Below are 19,513 nucleotides of genomic sequence, written 5' to 3'. Positions count from 1 at the left end.
TGGACCCCGATTCCTCGTCTCCCCTGCAGCTGCCATCGGCGCGTCCTTGCCACTCTTTCCTAAATTCCTTAGTCCCTGCGCCTCTACAAACTGATCTGAGTGCGCTGCCATTTCCTCTACTGTTTTTAATTTCCTCTCCTTGAGGAATATCGCCAGACTGTCGCTGCACCTGGCGAGAAATTGTTCTCCTACGACCTTGTCCCGCACCCCTTCATATGTCTTGTTGGCCTCCGATAACTCCATCCATCTCTCAAAGTAGTTTGTTAATCTACATGCAAACTGTTTTCCAGTTTCCGCGTCTTCCGGCTTGCATGACCTGAACTTTTCGCGGAAACCCTCAGCGGTTAGCCGAAATCTTTGCAATAAAGTGTTTTTTACTTTGTCGTAGTCTAGGCTCTCTTCGGCGGGCATCCGTCCGAACACACTCAAAGCCTCACCAACTAGACACAGGCTTAAGGCGCTAGCCCACTCGTTCCTTGCTCAGCCTTGCCCGACCGCTATTCTCTCAAAGCGATGCAAATACGCATCTAAATCATCTCTGCGCTCATCAAAGGGAGCCATCAATTTCCTTGGGCAAATCTGTTTAGGCCTGGGCGAAGTCAAGTCGGATGACGCCGACCTGGGGGAAATCGACCCCTCGCGAGACCTGGAGTTCATCTCTGCCAACTTTAACTTCAACTCTAAAATTTCCTTCTTGCGCTCATGATTTTCGCGTGCTTGTTGCTGCTGCTTATCACGTTCTTGTCGAGCATATTCAAAGAATGTCATCGCCTCCTCCTTAGTCATGTTCAAATCCTTTGCTACTGCCGCCAACCGCTCCAACTCCATCTTTACAACTCCCGACTATCGGTGACTGGGCCGTATCAATCCTGGCAGGCTCGCCAATATTTGTCACCTTTACTTGGGAGTGCGGAGAGTTACGAGCATGCGCTACTCTCGATGGAGGAGAGACACGACCGGCGGCATGGCAAACGAGAATTTAATACGTACAGGAGCGATGAACGCACGCCACACACAACACTGAAACTGAAACTCAAACTAACGGCACGCAAAACTAAAACTATGATTTAGCAAAAATCTTCACTCGAACTTAAATAACAAACTCAGATTAAATAGCAGCTACTGAAAAAAGGACTATCTCAGTTCCGGAGCCTAGCTCCGCCTTAGAAGTCTCTAGGTCAGTCCTAGCGCGGGTTCGTTAGAGCAATGCCTCCTTTACTAGATGCCTGCCGCGTGGTCCGATAAACCCGGTTCCGTGCCCTCTCCCTTTTTTCGCCTCCGCGAAAAGGCAACGAGCGCCGCTTGTGGCGCACGACTGAAACCTAGGTCACGTGCAGCGGCCTCTGAGATTACTATAGCATCTCTTTCCGTCTCGGAGGCGGCAGGCGCTATGGAAGCGCCGGCGGAAGTCTTCGACCGCCGCTGCCGCCGCCGCCGGAAGTTGAAAAAGCAACGAGCGCCGCCTCACGGAATTTATGCTGAACTAAGGGAACCGCCGCCCCAATGGGAAAGCGAGCAACGCGACGGGCATCTAGTAAAGGAGGCATTGGTTAGAGTCTAGCCACCCTGCATCCGGCCTGACTGCGTCGCAATCGGAAACGTGGGCTTACAGATCGTTGTCGCGAAGTTCTTGTCGAACCTGCGTCGGGCTCGTCCGCAGCATTGAGGGTGTCGTAGGTGTCGACGCCTCGCGTTGTTTCTTTTGACGGTGGTGAGCTCGTCGGTATCTCGTCGGTGATGTGCCCGTTAGCGATGGCGTTCGCCGTAGCTTAGGCCCACCCGCCTAGGCCTAGCGTCGGGATGCGTCGCAACTTCTTCAAGAGTGCCGACGTGGCGTCCCGAGGAGAATCAAACGTGCCGGTCTGCCGCAGAAGGGGGAGCCTCTCTGGGGTGCCTGGTCCTGCCGTGAGAAGCTGCAGCTCGTCCAGGAGCCTCGCCCGAACTTGCCGAGGTCGACGGCCACACCTTGGACGGCCAGCGTCGCAGACTCAACCAGACCCCCAAGTCTCCCGTCGCCAGAACATAGCTGGAGATGCGACCTTCCTGACCCGGTGCCACGTTGAAACTCCACGGACAGCGCCGTTCATCCCTCGACTATGCCTCGGTTCGTGCGCCTCGCGCGCTCGCGCCGTTCCGAACACCAGGCATCGCGTGCTCCTCTTCTTTTTCGCGCCACCGGCGGCCTCTTACATGTGACAAAGCCTTCCCAATCTAAGAGCATAAATACTTCTTCTAAGCATGCAGTGAATAGCATTGGAGAGATTGTGTTTCCTTGCCTGACCCCTTTCTTGATACGTAACTTTCTACTTTTCCTGTAGAGAACAAAGGTAGCTGTGGAGTCTGTTGTCTTTCTCAATTGTCCGAGTAAAATGAACATTCAGCTACACATCGGGAACGCTGAAAACTGAATCAGCAGCGGTGCCACATAGCTAGAGCAACCCCTGATGCCGCAAAAGCTGAAGCCACCTAAATGTGTTACGACGTGTGACTAACGGAATTTCGAAGGCTACGCAGAAACGTTATCAACCCAAGCCGCATATCTTCAGTTTCAATTTATTATTCAGTTTCAGTTTTAGTTTATTATTCATTCAGGATATATAGTTGGTTGTTAGTAATATGCAGGCGAGGGTCCCAAAGTCAAACGACTGCAGCGAGACCCTCGGTTAACAGAAAGATTGGTACAAAATGGTTAATTGATAGAGCAGTATAAAAATCATGCAATCTACAAGTAAATAAATAGTGGAAATAGTAGCGGAAAGGAATACACACAATTCCATAAAAGGAGTCATACATGTAACTAAGAAAAATACGCACATTATCAACCTAAATTAGACAAACCTATTTAACAAATGAAGTACACACTTTATATGCAAAGCAAATTCATTTTGTATAACTAGATGCTCTGTTTAAATTTTTAAGTCCCTACTTGAATGCATGCAATGTTGCTGATGATTTAAGTGCATAGGGTAATTTATCCTAAAATTTAATCGCCGAGAAGTAGCATGTCATTTTGCCATAGTTCGTGTTACATTTAGGTAATTGAAAGTTTTGATTATGTTCAAACCTAGTGCTGTTGGTATTTGTCTATTGGTAACCTAGTCTATTAATTGAAACGCGAGCTGTTTGTTAAGTAATTTAAATAGAATAATAAGTAAATTAAATTTGAACAACCCAGATACAGGAAGAATGAAGTTAGCCTGAAGCAGCAGAGAAGCATTAGAGTAAAAAGAACTCTTGGTAATAATGCGAATGGCCTGGTTATGAATGTTTAAATTTTTAAGTCCATACTTGAATGCATGCAATGTTTCTGATGATTTAAGTGCATAGGGTAAGTTATCCTAAAATTTAATCGCTGAGAAGTAGCATGTCATTTTGCCATAGTTCGTGTTACATTTAGGTAATTGAAAGTTGTGATTATGTTCAAACCTAGTGCTGTTGGTATTGTTGGTAACCTAGACTATTAATTGAAACGCGAGCTGTTTGTTAAGTAATTTAAATAGAATAATAAGTAAATTAAATTTGAACAAACCAGATACAGGAAGAATGAAGTTAGCCTGAAGCAGCAGAGAAGCATTAGAGTAAAAAGAACTCTTGGTAATAATGCGAATGGCCTGGTTATGATGTGCTGTGTGGACGAAAGGTGACAGTTATATGTATTTCCCCACGAAGTAATACCATATGTGATGTGACTATGTATGAAGGCAACGTATAAAGACAATAAGGCGTGAACAGAAAAAAATGGACGAGATTTAATGAGAGCTGTTATACCAAAAGCAGTTTTTTTGTTTCACATAAGCAATATGATTATTGAACTTCAAGTGCGGGTCTAATTTTATGCCAAGCAAAGATACATATTCAGCCGCTGGGATTAAATGATGGTCTATGGATACTTGGGGTAGATAAGGGAGAACTTTTTGAGATGTTTTAAAAATCATGAACTGAGTTTTAAGTGGGTTTAAAATTAGGTTGTTCAAACGACACCATTGAACAACTTTGGTTAATTCATTGTTAAGCTTATTGATTAACGTTGTTAACGATTTTAAAGGAAACACAGGAAGTGAATTCAAACTACATATCCGTCACGTTGGATTCGAGTTTCTGTCATGAACGCTATAGCTTAATTATGATTAGCTGGCACACGATTGATAATAAAACGCTGCGATAGCCGAGGGCGCTACGGAAGAAACTATGCTCCGCTTCATACATAGGGTGCAATGTTACGAAGGCTTCAATATCACTGTTCGCATCTGAGATAATGTAATTCAATGTAGAACTTGGTCTCGTACTTTTGACGTCGCTAAGTACGACGTATTTATTGCATGAAAGGCGTCGGAGATGAAAAGCTATTCGCTACCAAACGAGCAGAATCATACGTTTCTGCGACCACCTGCCACAACGCATCATTTCCGCTCGCGCCAAAATATAGTACGTCGCCTTCTAGAAGCACAAATACGCCCATGTAATATATCCTGCGACTTGAACTGGCGCTTACAAGTAGTAGTTGTAATATATGAAGTAGGTATTCCATAGAAAACACTGCACATCAAGGACAAGTGCACTGCGAAACGTGCAGAGTGAGACTTTTCCGGTCGCACTACTTGCGTGCTTCCGCGTTTGCTCTGTAAGAAACGGAGTACAGCAGGGAGCGGTTTGTTCACATCAGGCAAAGCGAGTGCAAGAACGCCAAACATTCGTCGCTCGAAAGAGAGTTTGCTCCTGCGGAACCTTTCCGGGCCACAATATACATCCATTGACAGGCACGCAGTGCACTCGCGGACTGTGTCAACGAAGGCAATGCCAAGCAGACGAAACGCGCGCTTAACAGCCGCTGCTGAAATCAGTTTTATTTGCGTTTCCTTAAGCTATAGGAAAACAAAGAACAAGCAACGCTTATTGAGTATCGGCTCCGAAAAACGGACACGGAGTCAACCTCTGCCGGACCACTTGGCGCAGGAGCAAATGTGGAGAAACCACGTCACAGCCGCGTTTCATTGCATGTTAAAGAAGGTTATCCGCGCGGGTACTGAAACAGAGCGCTGTACCTTTCCTGTGCGGTGCCTCGGAGAACCCGTATCCTGGGATGGAGGGGCAGATGACCTCGAACGCGACTCCCTGCTTGGGAGTCGCCAGCTGCTTGGCAATCTTCAAGAACTCGACCACCGATCCGGGCCAGCCATGAATCATCAGCAATGTGTATACCTTGGTCTGCATCAAAAGAGAAGAACTCGCACTGTACAGAAATGGCTACTTACGAAACCTGTCGTCTATGGCGTCTCCTTCGGCACGCCATCAACAACTCAGCTGCAAATGACTTGAACATGCAGCAGCACCTACATGTAGCATTCACTAGAGCTTCCCAAGTCCAACTTGGGAGATGAAATTTGGACCATGGTTATCGCATACGTATTCGCAGTCCTAGCTGCCTCGTGTTTCCACCGGCGAAGCCAGCGCTGATCGCTATCCTGGTGGACAGACTCGAACGGGAGGATTACATTCCTTGACAATTAATAGCTTTGTGCTCGCCTATAGCAAAACGTGCTGGCGAACCCAGGGCAAGTAATGCCACTTTTTCTGTTTCATTCCGCGCAAAGTTTGTCGAGAGTAAAAAAGCAAGGATTTGCTTCAGTGAAGCACTGAAGAAGTCATGCCAGCACCTGATGTACATTTCGCACATTAAGAAAACAATTGGCACATTAAGGCGATGCTGGGTACCCTAGGCTTGAAAAGCACGAGAAAAAGGTTCCGAGCATGTGAATCGTACAAGAACCGTCATTGTTAAGAGTAAAGTTGCCTTCCACCTCTACATAAATTGGTTTCCCCCACCGACTAGATAAGGCTGCTCGAAGGAGTAACATAAACCTCGTTTTTTCACAGCGTAATAATTTAGTAAGCCTGAGTTGGAAGACAAGGTCAGAAGGATCTGCATGCGAAAAAAAAAGTATACAAACAAATTTGTGGAACGCACCACATCAGTCATACAGTCCCCTCACTTGTGGAAAAAACATTAGTCGAACCTGTAGATGCATAAATGATAGGTTACAGAAGCCCATTAATAATTAAAGCAAAAATGTGGGCGGCGTCTGACGGTTTCCTTGCCCTCCACTCCCAATGATGCAAACGTCAACCCAGATTAAACAAAGAAAAAAAGGAACTTATTTTGGGCAGAAGCACGCGCAAAATGACGCGCTTGGTTACGGAGCTAAAAACATAACATTCGGTGAGCAACCATTACTAAACCCTGTATGTCATTATCAGCAAAAGAACTCAAATGTGAAGATATTCATCTTCATGTGTGTTAGACGAAACACTTTATAATCAGTATGACCTCAAACGCATCTGCTTGTGGTTTCTGTGGTTTTGTTTGCGCTTATCTAGTAATGTACACGTATGGCGTCTCGAGAGGTATGCGTACGGCTGTGAAACCGGGAAATAAATCTGTTATTGGAAGTTGGCTCTGTGTGTTTGTCTAATGTGCCTTTCCATGGCCCTGTCGTTACGTCTGCTGGACAACAAATCAGAAGATGACTACCAACAAACCTGCATAGCTACCCTCATCCAGAAACTTCACAGCGTTTATTCTGTGAGAAGATACTACTTAGTTGCAGAGGAAATACAACTGAAGGAGCCGCATTATTCTATCACAATTCAAGACGGCCGCACGTGCGAGGCCATGTAACGCAGCGTACGTCATTCCCACCAGCTGCCGGCAGCGCTAAAATGCAATAACGCCGTCGGTGGGTAAAACAGCACCCGAGAGACGGTATTTCTTTAGTGAAACGTGAAAGGGCAGCCAGGAACCGATTGAAGATATTGCGTCAACCAACCCAAAACAAAGCACGCGAACACCACCATGAAAACAAAGGCCCCATCAATCATCTTCAAGGACTCGCCACCATGGACCTTGTTGATGCGCCCTTTAAGGATACTTTGGCTCGAGATGTTGGACTTGAGCGATTTAAGCGCACAACATCACATAGAAGCGACATTTCCTACTGCTTGAAGTGAGCACGAGATTCCCCAGCAGAACCAGCGCAACACGATACCGAAACTACTGAAACGTGGGAGAGCGTGCGGCTCAGGGGCCAAGCAAAACGAAACATTTTGGCACGCGCAGTGTTGCGAAAGGCAACGTCAATGAGTTCTTTAACGCAAAATATTCTTCACCGAGTCAAGCCAGCTTTTGTTCATGCATTAGCATTAGAGCGCTCATGAAAACAAAAACCCGTCTCTCGGCTTGTGTACGGCAAATGAGAAAATATGAATGGAGAGGAGGCCGACGCATGCGTCGGCCTCCTCTCCATTTATCTAACTGTATTCAATAAACTTCATCTAACTCCATTCAATAAAACTGTATTGTATTGTATGTGAAAGGGGAGGGGGCACCTGACGTCACGAGACAGGAAGCGCACCCCGGGGTGGGGTGTACATGTGCAACGCGGCTACAGGGGAGAGGAGGTAGCGCGCGTTTTTGTTTCCTGACTTCTGCTCGTCCTCTCTTTCTTTCCTTTTCGCGGAGCAGTTTGTTTTAGAGAAACGTAATGGCGCTCACGGTGGCGCGCCATACGAAACCATTACCGCTTCTGCCTTGCTTCTGTGCGAGCAGCTGTCCGAAAAGCAACTGAGTTTTCGCTAACACACTGTGCTCCAATCATGCTAGATTGAATTATGTGTAGATTGAAGACGTGTGCAGTAGTTGGCTGCAAAAATAGTGACTGGCATGTTAAGGAATAGAATGAATCTGTGTGGCCAAGTTCGCGGACCACTGCTGCAACTGTCCGAACGTTTTCGAACTTGTACAACTGTCCGAACGTCCGAGATGTACGGCTTTTCTCGAGGATACAGAAATTCGCTCATCTGCCAGCCTTGTATTGCTAACCTTCAAAGAAAGGGCTTCATCCCCAGAACATCGGCAAGAGTGAGTGCCACTCGTTAAACAATGATAAAGGGAGTAGCGCCGCTTCCTGTCACAGTAAGTTTCGCGCACGTTTGTCCCAAATGACAGGAAAACTTGCGCCCACTCTATCGCCGAATTATCAAGTAAACGTGAATGGGCGCAGACTTGAATATATATGCGCACTGTATACGCACAATAAATGACGGACTACACCGATGGCGCACGAATTAATGGTCGAAGCTGAATGTTTCCTGATGGTCCACGAGAGTAAGCGAGTTTCTAGCTGTAATATATATTTGCTACAAGGTATTACAATGTACACAACAGCTACGTTTCAAGCCTTGTGCGCAGCAAGAACAAATCTATCGGAACTGAGCACACCCGCGAGCGATTAGGCAGAAAATAATCAGATGGTGGCCCCACCGAGGAGCTTCACTGAGTCAGAACTGACAAGCCACTGCTTCAAAATATTTGCCGAATAAAGAGCAAAACACAATAATCCTGACTGAATTCACGAGCGAAATGTTTGGATAGTTTGGAATACATATTTAGCCCCGCTTTTAGAACAAGCACCATATACGCTGCTTGCGCCGTTTGGACATAGCTTAATCAGCTCCGAAAGCGCTTTTGCATGTTCTCTGAAGCTGTGATCAAAGCTTCGTGTCGTCCACCTAGTCACTGTCTACGATATCTCTGAAAACAGAGGTTTTCTAAGCCGCACCGGCGTCATACACTTGCATTATAAACAAGGAGGCAATGGAGCCAGTTGCGGCAAGAAATGGACGCGTCACCACGTGATCAAACATGGCAGCGCCCACAGGATCGCCGCGAAAAGGGTCAGTATTCACGAGCGAAAAATAAAGGCTTGTCTTCTGTATGGCTATACGGGCCATTTTCTCAGATTCGGCCGTGGACGCTCCCAATGTAACAGTTCAGTTGGTGCTTTGGAACAAACATGTTAAATCATGTAATGTTTGCTTAGTGATGCAGGCTGCCCACCACATGGTCCTGGAATGTCTTTACAACACGTCCGAAATGTTAGCCATGGCCTCAGAGATTGCGTGCGCATGACGCATTTTTTTCGCTCATCGATAGGCGGCGCTGAAAAAGTTTCAACAAACCATCGAGAACATCGCGAGATGTAAGCCACTTAGCACTAGCAGGTTGGCGGCCAAAGAATAGACGCACTAGCTGTCATCCGCTGACCAATTGATAATGAAGATTAACGATGCGTACACGTACCCTTGGCTCAGCCTTGGCCCTAGCGTACATAAAATGGACGCGGATGCCCTCGATAGTTGTGTGGTAGTGCTCGTAGGCGTTGAGGAGGCGCTCCTGCAGGCGCCAGTCGAAACGGTCCTTCCAGTGGTCCACCACTCGGCGAAGCTCGTGTGCGTTGAAGCCGTACTCGAAGCCGCTGTCATGAAGGGGCTCGGCCAGCTTTGTCGACGCGAGCCGACGCTTCAGGTCCAGCAGCGCTTCCTCGGGAGCGTGCACCGAGAACTTGGAAATAGCTGGGTCATCCTGCGGGGCAGCGCGCACTACGCCGCACAGGCAGATGAATCACTCTCGCAGTGCTCGCGGCAGCACAGAAATGCAGTGAGCCAAAATAGTATATGTGATCTTACAATCGCTTGATTTTTTAAAAAAAGACGGCAGATTCCACGACCCTGTCGGAATCGATGTTATGCGAAGCAGTGCACGGGGAGACCCTACCAAGTTAACGAAACGATCATGAGGGCACCAAGACGAAGGCGGCTGTTTCATGAGACGCATGTCATGACAATCGTGCCATGAGTTATTCATGCCAATTTTGGCCCAGTTATAGTATTGGCGCACATAGTCATTTTACAGCAGCAGCCGCGGTCAGCAATGTCCGAAAAAAAAGTTTCTCATCAGTGTTATGCAAATACCGCGCATTGTGGCAATGTATGTTAATGCGAAACATCTGTGACTCGATGCGTGTAATTAAATGTTTTACCGTGTACTTGCGGTGTTTGAATTCGCTTAGGGGACACCTGAAGGAATTACACAGCACGATTGTGAAGTGAAACTTCAATGCCACGCGTATCTCGAGGGCAACACGGGACACATGTACGCAATGAGAGCGAGGAAACATCTCACGCAAGCTAAACGGCTTGTTGGTGGGTCACTCTAAACATGCTTAGAAACAATACAGACAGCGCTGAAGGCCAACTCATTTTATTCACAGAAACAATACTTCTATAGGACTTTGCAGGCCAGGCACCAAGCCAGTGCCACCTGAGCTAAGACTTACACTAGGTGGGTTTGCGCCGTCGCCTGGCCACGTGGTACGCGGCACCACCAAATACTACGCTCCAATTGGCTGTGGCAGGCTCGCGTGTATACAAGGACTGCCTACACAACAGGATGCGTAGAGAAGATAGAGCAGCAACTCATCCACTTGTGTGTCGTACATCTGAGCACTGTTTTAGAATAGAAAGCGCGTCACATTTTATCTGCGATCGTGGCGCGCTCAGAAATGCATGTTGCCGATCCCCGTCTACTATATACAGTGGCGACGCCCTCACCGTTCTTGATGCTGGCAGTTCCCCAGTAGCCCGTCGAGTTGACCTTAAACGGATCGGGCGGCTGGTTCAGGAAGCCGACCAGCACTGCAGCCACAATGCAGAACACCAGCGAGCAGCCGAACAGCCGACCGCACGAGCACATCTGCAACATGGAGAAGGGACACGAAATGAAAATCATTACATATTGTTAATGTTGTGTTTCTATTGGCTTTCTCCTGCCTGTAATATAATGTGTGTTTAGGTGCGATTGAATATTATAAATTATTTATGCAAGGGCCCCGCTGTCATATGTAGTTGTGTGTGATGGCAAAATTGGACAGCCCATTAAGCAACTATGCTTAACATCTTAAAATTAAATTCTGACGTTTTACTTGCCGAAACCATGGCATGATTATGAGCACACCGGAGCGGGTAGCTCCGGTTTAATTTTATCTAATCTATCTGAGTACACGAGCGTATGGCGCGCCCCCCATCGAAATATGGCCATACTGCAGGGATTGAACCCACACCATAGCCGGAAGCTACCGTGGCGGATTGAAATTCGGCTTGGAAATCTGCAGATGCGAGGCACATATCTGTGCAGTCACATTTAAACATGAGCTACAACACTGGCGAAAGGGCTCAAAGGCTGCACGGCGGCGCCGGCATACGAAAAATTGGTTTACTAAATAGCAGTCATGGAAACCGCGCATAGTTGCGCAATTTCTCGCATGTCGGCGCCACCGTGCAGTCTTGGAGCCCACGAGTAACTTCGTGGTGTCAATTCAACAGCAAGTAATACCCATAGTGAAGCAATATAAGTACCTCGGCGTACACATAAACGAAGGAAAGAATTACTCAATCAACCACCAAGATAATCTGAAAATAAAGGGGAAGCGGAATGCAGCATTAATGAAACACAGAGCACTGTGGGGCCACAATAAGTATGAGGTGGTGCGCGGAATCTGGAAAGGAGTTATGGTGCCAGCGCTAACATTCGCAAATGCCATTATATGCTTAAAATCGGATATATTGGCGGGTTTGGAAGTTAACCAAAGATCAGTAGGCCGGTTGGCTTTGGGAGCACACGGTAATACGACAAATGAGGCAGTGCATGGAGACATGGGTTGGGCCTCTTTTGAAGTCAGAGAAGCACAAAGCAAAATTAGTTTTGAAGAAAGGCTCAGGAACATGGATGAAAATAAATGGGCAGCTAAAGTGCACAAGTATCTCTACATGAAAAGCGTGGACACAGAATAGAGGAAGAGGTCAAGGAAGTTGGCAACCAAGTACAGGATAATCGAAACTGTAAATAGACAACCAGGGGTCATCAGAAAGAAAGTGAGAGAAATAGAGACCGTGAATTGGATGCAAAGAATGGAAACGAAAAGGACAATGGAGATTTACAAGAATGAGAAGAAAGAAATTAGAAGGGAAACTCTGTACGATAACACAAAGGGCAGTGCCTTGCTATTTGAGGCTCGAGCCGGTTGCCTAAGGACGAAAACATATCGGAACAAATATTCGGAATTAGATGAGACATGTGTATGCTGCAGTAAAGATCCAGAGACCACTCAGCACATCCTAATGGAATGCGACGGGATCCACCCAGCGAGAACCGTAGGTAACGTGCAACTCCCAGAAGCGCTTGGGTTTAAAGTGGAAGGAACATAAACAGATCAGCCGTAGAGATCAGCAAGAGACGATTAGAGTACTGGTGGAAAAAAAGTAGGGAAAAGATGGATGCGACCTGATCTGTGCCTTCCAACGCGAGTACCGGAGCTGCGCAGCTCGTGCGTATACATTTAACGTGACTGCAAACGTCTTGGGTACGTATTTACAATAAACGTCACTTGCATTTAGTGGCCATCTCCTTTCGATCTTTTCTATGCGCCTTTCTTGTAGGTTAATTCATAACAACTGGCCCAGCAATCCACTCTTGCAAAGAGACGGATGGAAAGGGCGCGCGCCGAGCCTTTCCTCCTTGAATGCGTTGCCGTCGCATGCTGCGCAACCATTCGGAGATGTTTTAGCTTTACATGATGTCATTAATAATTGCGTGACAGTTCATATGAGGTGGTCGAAGAACCACTGTGAAGCCTTTCGGTGCAGCAGTAACTGCAGCATGCGTAAATTATTCTTGGTTGCGCAAACTCGCTAGACGCATCATCAGCCGCGGTGTGTGCCTGTTGTGAACTATTTTGGCTGTATCGGTTTTTACAGAGAAGCTGTTCAAGCCAGCCGTAATTTGTGGTTTGTATCAAGAAAATATCATCATCAGTACTGAAGAAAAGTAAAAGAATAAATTTTCTTGCCGAGGCGGGATTCGAGCCCGCATACCCACGGTCCCGAGGCGAGCGTCGTAACCACTAGGCTATACAGCCTCTTTTTTTTCTTTATTGCTTAGGCTACAAAGCCACGCTTCCAGGACATGCATTTATGCGAACCATATGATTGCGTTTGAGTGTCGTCCTCATCCACAGCTGGCGCGTTCGCACGCGCTCGTGCCAATGCTCTGTGAGGTGAAGAAGAGGCTTGGCGCGCTATATATGCTCGGGAGAGAGATGCAGAAAATGAGAGCGAGAGAGATAGAGACGCATTCACGGAGCGGGTCTGCTGGAATGCGTTGTCGGCATTGGAACGCGGTGTCGGTGTTGCAGGCTGCGCTATGCAACGTGCAGTGACGACCGTAAGTCCGAGGGAGAGAGAGAGAGATGCATTCACGGAGCGGGTCTGCTGGAACGCGTTGTCAGCATTGCAATGCGGTGGAACGCGGTGTCAGCATTTCGGCCAGCTTTGCTGTGCCTTGGGCTTTGCGCGGCCTAGTGCAAGCTTTTGCTTTTTCTTTTATTCAGCGAAGAACCGCGGCATCTCTGAATTGCCGGCGTGAATTGGAAAATCTGCTCCCTATCTGATCGCTTGGCGCACGAACTAAATATGAAAGTGCTCGTGTACAGCCAACCTAATGCAACCTCGACATATGCAAGCACCAACCGTTATAACATATTTGCTTCAGACACCAGCATCGTTATTAATATTAATACGTTATTGTTGACTTGAGTATGGTACAATACAAGAACCGGGCCTGCCAAAGCCGCAGTGGGCTTGAACGGCAGTGCCTGGCAGACAGCGACAGAGCCATCAGTAACAAGTTGTTAGGTTGTAGACAACAGTGAAAAATAAAAAAAGCAGACAGACAAAAAAAAAACACGACAGGCTTCTTTCTTATCACGCATTAATGTGTCTAAGAGCCTTTCTGAGACCACATTTCATCTTCACGTCTTGTATGCTTTGGGGAATTGAATTAAGCATTGCGGAGACGTAATAGTTACGGAGTCTTCGACCGTATCTCGTCTTACAGCGGGGTGTAACATAAGGATTCTTCGGTCTGAGGCAACGAGCAGGAACATAAGGAATGTTATACTGGCTTCTCCAAAAATGCTTTAAGACTACAGTTTCTAGCAGCAAAGAATTGAAATCAGGTAAAGACAAAGTTTTAAACACATCAGATTTAGGGGAGACATCATATGCAACATGCTTCAGAATACCACGAAGGACGGAGTTGACCCGGTTTACGAAATGTTGAGCGCCATGACCACATCCCATACCGGATTACACTGTAGCATAAGGCATGTACTACAAGCTTTCGGACAGACATTGGCATGTAAAATTTTATATTATACAAAACACAAGACACTGCGCGAAGTTTTTGACAAATATGTGCAAAATGAGAATTCCAGGATAAATCGCTGTCAAAAAAAACACCAAGATATTTAACTGAACGAGTGTATTGCACAGGGTCACACGAACAGGGATTGCAATGCGATGTGTGCAAATATAATGGGGACGACAGGGTAACTTGGCTCACAGGGTTGTAGAAACAGATTAGTTGAGTTTTGGACGCATTGACATCGACTACATTATTCCGAAACCAGTCCATAACTTTTGTTGTTGCCATTTGTAAAGAAGAAATGGCGTCAGAGTAACTTCGAGCGTATGAAACAAGGACAGTGTCATCGGCTTACTGATATAAGTTGACGTTCACAACATTAGATTAATCGTTGAAGTATAAGTTAAATTATAATGGACTTAAAATTGAACCTTGGGGGACGCCAGCTTTAATTTCAGTCAGGTTGCTGCGAAATTTTCAATAGACACAAGTTGGTGTCTGTGAGATAAGAAGTTTTTCAGAAGCCGCAAAAACGCACCCCGAAAGCCTAGCAATGAAAGTTTGGTTAGTAGTATACTATGACAGACGCTGTCAAACGCTTTTTGGACGTCGAGAAACAGTGCACAAGCAATCTGATTGTGTTCAAATGCAGAGTTTAGTGTATCGGTAAAATCTTCAAGCAGCAACTGTGTGCCCCGATTCGGCACAAAGCCATACTGGCTAGGAGATAACACGCTATGCTTGCTTAAAAAGCTGCTCATTGTCTTGAGCAGATGTTTTTCCAATATCTGCCCAACGCATGAAAGGATAGAAATAGGCCGGTAGTTTTCGATTTTGTTGCGTGCGCCAGTTTTAAAAAGAGGAATGACCAGCGCATTTTTCAGATTATCGGGAATGATACCAGTGGTAATAATATTGTTTAAAATGAGTATTAGCACATCTTTTATTGCTTCGAAAGTTCTGCGCAGCTCTAAAATTGAAATATCAATTCCTGGGGACTTATTTGGTTTTAGACTGAAAAGGATCGCTTTCAGGGCATGTTCCGAAAGCGTGGGAAGAAAGGGGGATTCTGAAATACTAGTTTGCAATGTGCAGATATCTGGATGAGGTCTCGCTACACCAGACACTTCTGAAAAAAGTGAGTTGATTTTAGCGATGGCAGGACCATTTGAAGAAAAACGAGACATCAGATCAACATGGCGATTAGCGTTTACATCACCACCTCTAAGATTGTTAATTAGGGACCATGTTTCCTTGCTCTCACAACGAGCGTCCGTAAATTTTGCTCGTATGTTATTACGTTATGTATGTATTACAGATTATGTTCGGCCGCGCGCGGGCGCACCGAGGAGCTCTGCTGCGAGCAGATAGAGGGCGCCGCAGCCAGCGGTCCCAGCTTAGCGGCGCAGGCGGCTTGGCATTCCTCTGCCTCCGCTAAATTTTCGTTCGTAGTGGAGTGAGTAAGTCTCAAAGCGCGAAAAAAATCGTTATTTCACATTAAAGTTATAAGTGTACCAGGCTTCGCTAACATGAAGGTTCCTTGTGCAGGGCGTGGATGACGTCAACACGGATCAATCGGGCAGCACTCAAAGCCCACTGAAGTTACCCTCGCGCGCGCAATTTGTTTCGTCCGGTCTAGCCGTTCATCCAAGCATAAAAAAATCTAAGCGTTAGCCCACGTGCTACCCCTTCGATCAGAAGAAAATAGTGACTGCACAAGAAAATGTATTTCATGCTTATCGCTGCTTCCATTCACACTCAGAAAACCGTTCAATCATCGTTGCGCGAATTCAATGTGGCCGCGATATAAATTAAGAAATGAAACGGCGCAAGCTTGCGATATGCACTGCACTATAGCAAAGTGGCTGTTCATGGCTAGAACTTAAGATGAGAATGCAGATCAGCTATGTAAAAAGTCTTTCAAATGTGAATTTATTAGGCGGGACGAAGGCAGGCGTCTATCTTGAATTAGAGCATCACTACCACAGTTTACTGATGAAAACTGAGCAAATGCCTTTTTTATTCCAATTCCACTTAACATAGACCGTGTATATTATTCATTGGGCTTTCGTCCATTGAGGACTGAGTGACTCTTGCAAGATCTAAAAAAAGAGGTAACTTTCTTTTTTCTTAAATTGCATATGAGAATGTGCTAATGTAAGCGTGTTTGACAATGCATGCTACAGCCTGTCCACAAATACACTTACACCCACCACACAATAATCCCATAGACCTTTTTTTTTTTTTGCATAGACAGAATACGAAAAAACTTGTGCATGAAGCAGCTCGATAATTTTAATAGGTAATAGGTGATAACCATTCCAGAAGCTTGCGGTCTCATACACTCCCACAATTTAAAAATGTATAAAAACATGCAAGCGTGTAATATACACCGCACGCGCATTGTAAAAAAAAAATTCAGTAGCCAGGATGGAACAAATTTGAAAATCAGGCACACATCTGCACAGAAAACAGCAGTATTTTACAGGGTATACAAATGTTTCAAAATGTCACGTAGCTGGACAGAACCATGGTAATGTTGTTGCCGTCCCTTGGAGATACTCGGTCATTTTTTACATTCCGCCTAATTAGATAATTAGTCGTATTTATTGACCAACTTCTCAATTATTAGAATTAGATTTAAAAAAGTGTCAATGAGAAAATTGTAGAGCAACATCAAAGACTCCCGATACAGATTTGTATTGCTCAATACGCGCTACGTAGAAGTGTTTTTCCGAGCATGAAAGAAGCTCACGAATATACGCAAAGTTCCTCGAGCGGCCAGTCGCGCGGCAATATTGCTGTATTCGCGGGTCTCGTTCACGCTCGGAAAACACTTTTATGTATCACGTATTGAGCAACAGAAAGTTATATTGGGAGATTTCCACGCTGCTGTACAATTCTCTCGTTCATACTTTTTATCCAATTATAGCATTAAAAGACTTGAATAATCAATTATGAAAATAATTATGTAATTAAGCGGAATAAAAAAATAATCTGAGTATCTCCAAGCGACGGCAGACAACACAACCTTGGTTCTGTCCAGCTACGTGACATTTACATATTTTCCAAATTGGTGCATGATAGTAAACCAACCAGTATATATCTTTTACATGCAGCAAAATTTGCACAAACTACTGCGGCACACAGGAGGTTCTCTCTTCCGCAGCGGCTTTCGAGGTTTATTTGACCGTGTGAGGTTCTTTGGACAGTTTGGAAATAAGGTGGGAATCCTTCTATCGAGCGCTCCGCGTAATATTGCCACGTGTCTAGCGCGGCGATGACGACGGCATAAGACACATCGGCACTTATGAAAAACATAGCAAGAAGAAGAAGCAGTGACTAGCGCGCGCCATTTCAAAACCGTCCGTTCTGGTTACTGCCTCTGCCGACAAGTGCGTTTCGTTTGTCCCTCGAGCTTTCGACGTCGTGACAATATGCCATCGATATCGTATCTTCTGAAAAATGGCTGGTGCAGACATGGTCGGTAGGCGTTAGAGTTCGGTCTGCCCTCAGATTTGCACGGCGCCACTGCTCTAGACGACCGCTGTCGGACGGCGCTTTGAATAAAGGCACACGCTCCGCACAAGTCAGGTATCCAGAATTGCAGTTCGGAACGAAGCACTTTCTAGCCATTTCAAACGCACCTCAGAAGGCCGCTGTCACCTTCGGCGAGGGCCCGTGGCCCGTGGCGTTCGTTTCATGAGCACAAGCTCATGAAACGAACGCGAACAAAAATTGTGCCTTCAAAACAGCGCAGCCGCACATGCAAGCAGGAAGACAAAGCAGCGGCAGCACGCGCCTTGCCGCCGAGGCTGGGACCGCATACCGCACGCCCTCTACGACGGCGCCGAACCAGCTGCAACCAAGCCGAACATAATCTGGACGCGAGCGAGCGGCGCTTTCGCGCGCTTTATGGGGAGAGTGTCAGCACCTCTCCTTATTCTTACACCGTGGACGGGAGTCAGCGGGAACAGTCCTTTTATATACGGTAGTCAGACTTGATTGGGCTGGCCGAGACCAGGTGACCAAGGCGATGGAAGCGACGGTGGGCGACAGAGAATGAAGCCGATGTTGGTCCTTTGGTATCTTGATGCGAAGATCGGAGATTCGGGCACCAGCACGTGTCGATGCGTGTTCCCTGATAACCGGATCGGTTGCTTCGAATGTGTGCGCAAACCGAACAGCCTGTTGACAGCAAAATAACGGATCAATACATGGTACAGCCTTGCCGCCGACTGCCTCACCCATTTCAAGCCTAGTAGACTTGAAATCACTATGCTGTCTAGTGTCTACGTTAGCCTCCTGTATGAGGCCGATGGCGTTGCTCAACACAGCGATACTTGGGGTTGGTAAACCAGCATGATGCATATGTTTTCTGCTTCGGCATTGCCTTTTGGCCTCGTAAAGCAGTAATATCCAAAGGGACTGCATAAAAATAATCAGACGGCTCTTTGTGAGGACAGAATTTTCGTAAAACACGTGAGTGCACCCAGACGACAGGGCAAGCAAGATCGAAAAACAAGTAAATTGTTTTCATCCTCTTCTCTCGACAAAAGTCACAGGCCTGCAGGGCACACGCAGCACAGTCACAGCATAAGCTGGTGAAGCGGCTCAAGAGTAGCTCCAATTTCGGCACCACGTAAACCAGGGTCTTCGCGACAAAGTCTCTTCGCCTCGTTTTGACGAGAACGAACTCAACTGTCTGCCCGGCGTCGACGGTGAACTGCAACTTGTAATGCTCTCTGCACAGCAGTCTGCTGAGCCCGATGATGCCTGGTTGTAGCCGCTCATGTAGCTCTACGATTCGCTTCTTCAGCAGCGAGCGGTTCGTACCTTCCAAGGAGATCCCATAACGTGTCCCGAAGAGGTATCCAGAATACGACGCGCACATCTCACATCGTAATCGCGTTGATTGAGCGCCTCGTCTGAATTGCATCTCGTTGTCTGCGTTGCGCATGCTGCGTTTGCAGGCACCTTAACTAGACGGCGCCACCATACTGGTGGAGGCTGGGGATCGCGTTTTCTTTAGTGCGCGCCTCGTCTCAATCGCATCTCTTCGTCTGCGCCTGCACACGCTTCGCTTGCAGGCGCCTTACCTAGATGGCGCCACCATACTGGCGGAGGCTCGGGTCATCTGCGCCTGTGCGCCTGCCTAGAGAGCGTTTATAGGGCATATATGCACTGCCCGATAGCAAGACGACCGAGGCGTGCAGATGTGCTTCGCATCGGCTCCGTGACTTTTGGAATTTTCCAAGCGCCCAAAATTTCCTGGCGCCGCTGGGATCAGCGGAATATCTTCGTAAACATCAAGGCGACTCAGCGAAACCACACCTTCGGTGAGCCGCAGTTTTTACGACCAACGAGCGCCCCATTCGTTCGGCCACGCCGACAGGAGGGTTAGCCCTAACGCCCAAC

The 19,513-nt window shown here is 46.7% G+C and overlaps 1 protein-coding gene across 3 annotated transcripts in view; it reads right to left on the bottom strand.

The window, feature by feature from the left end:
* The window catches only part of LOC119461825 (epoxide hydrolase 1), a 118,028-nt gene that overhangs the window by 30,186 nt on the left and 68,329 nt on the right, over positions 1 to 19,513 (bottom strand). For all 3 annotated transcript variants that reach the window (XM_049672275.1, XM_037723198.2, XM_037723199.2), the window contains exons 2-4: positions 10,447 to 10,588; positions 9,137 to 9,435; positions 5,043 to 5,205 (exon numbers count right to left, since the gene is read on the bottom strand). In XM_049672275.1, the coding sequence (XP_049528232.1) occupies positions 5,043 to 5,205; positions 9,137 to 9,435; positions 10,447 to 10,588 (604 nt within the window). The remainder of the gene's footprint in view (positions 1 to 5,042; positions 5,206 to 9,136; positions 9,436 to 10,446; positions 10,589 to 19,513) is intronic.

This window comes from Dermacentor silvarum, chromosome 8 (genome assembly GCF_013339745.2).
Source record: "Dermacentor silvarum isolate Dsil-2018 chromosome 8, BIME_Dsil_1.4, whole genome shotgun sequence".
NCBI classification, from domain to species: Eukaryota; Metazoa; Arthropoda; class Arachnida; order Ixodida; family Ixodidae; genus Dermacentor; species Dermacentor silvarum.
The sequence above is the reverse complement of the archived record's forward strand: the minus strand, read 5'-3'. Positions and strand labels throughout refer to the sequence as shown.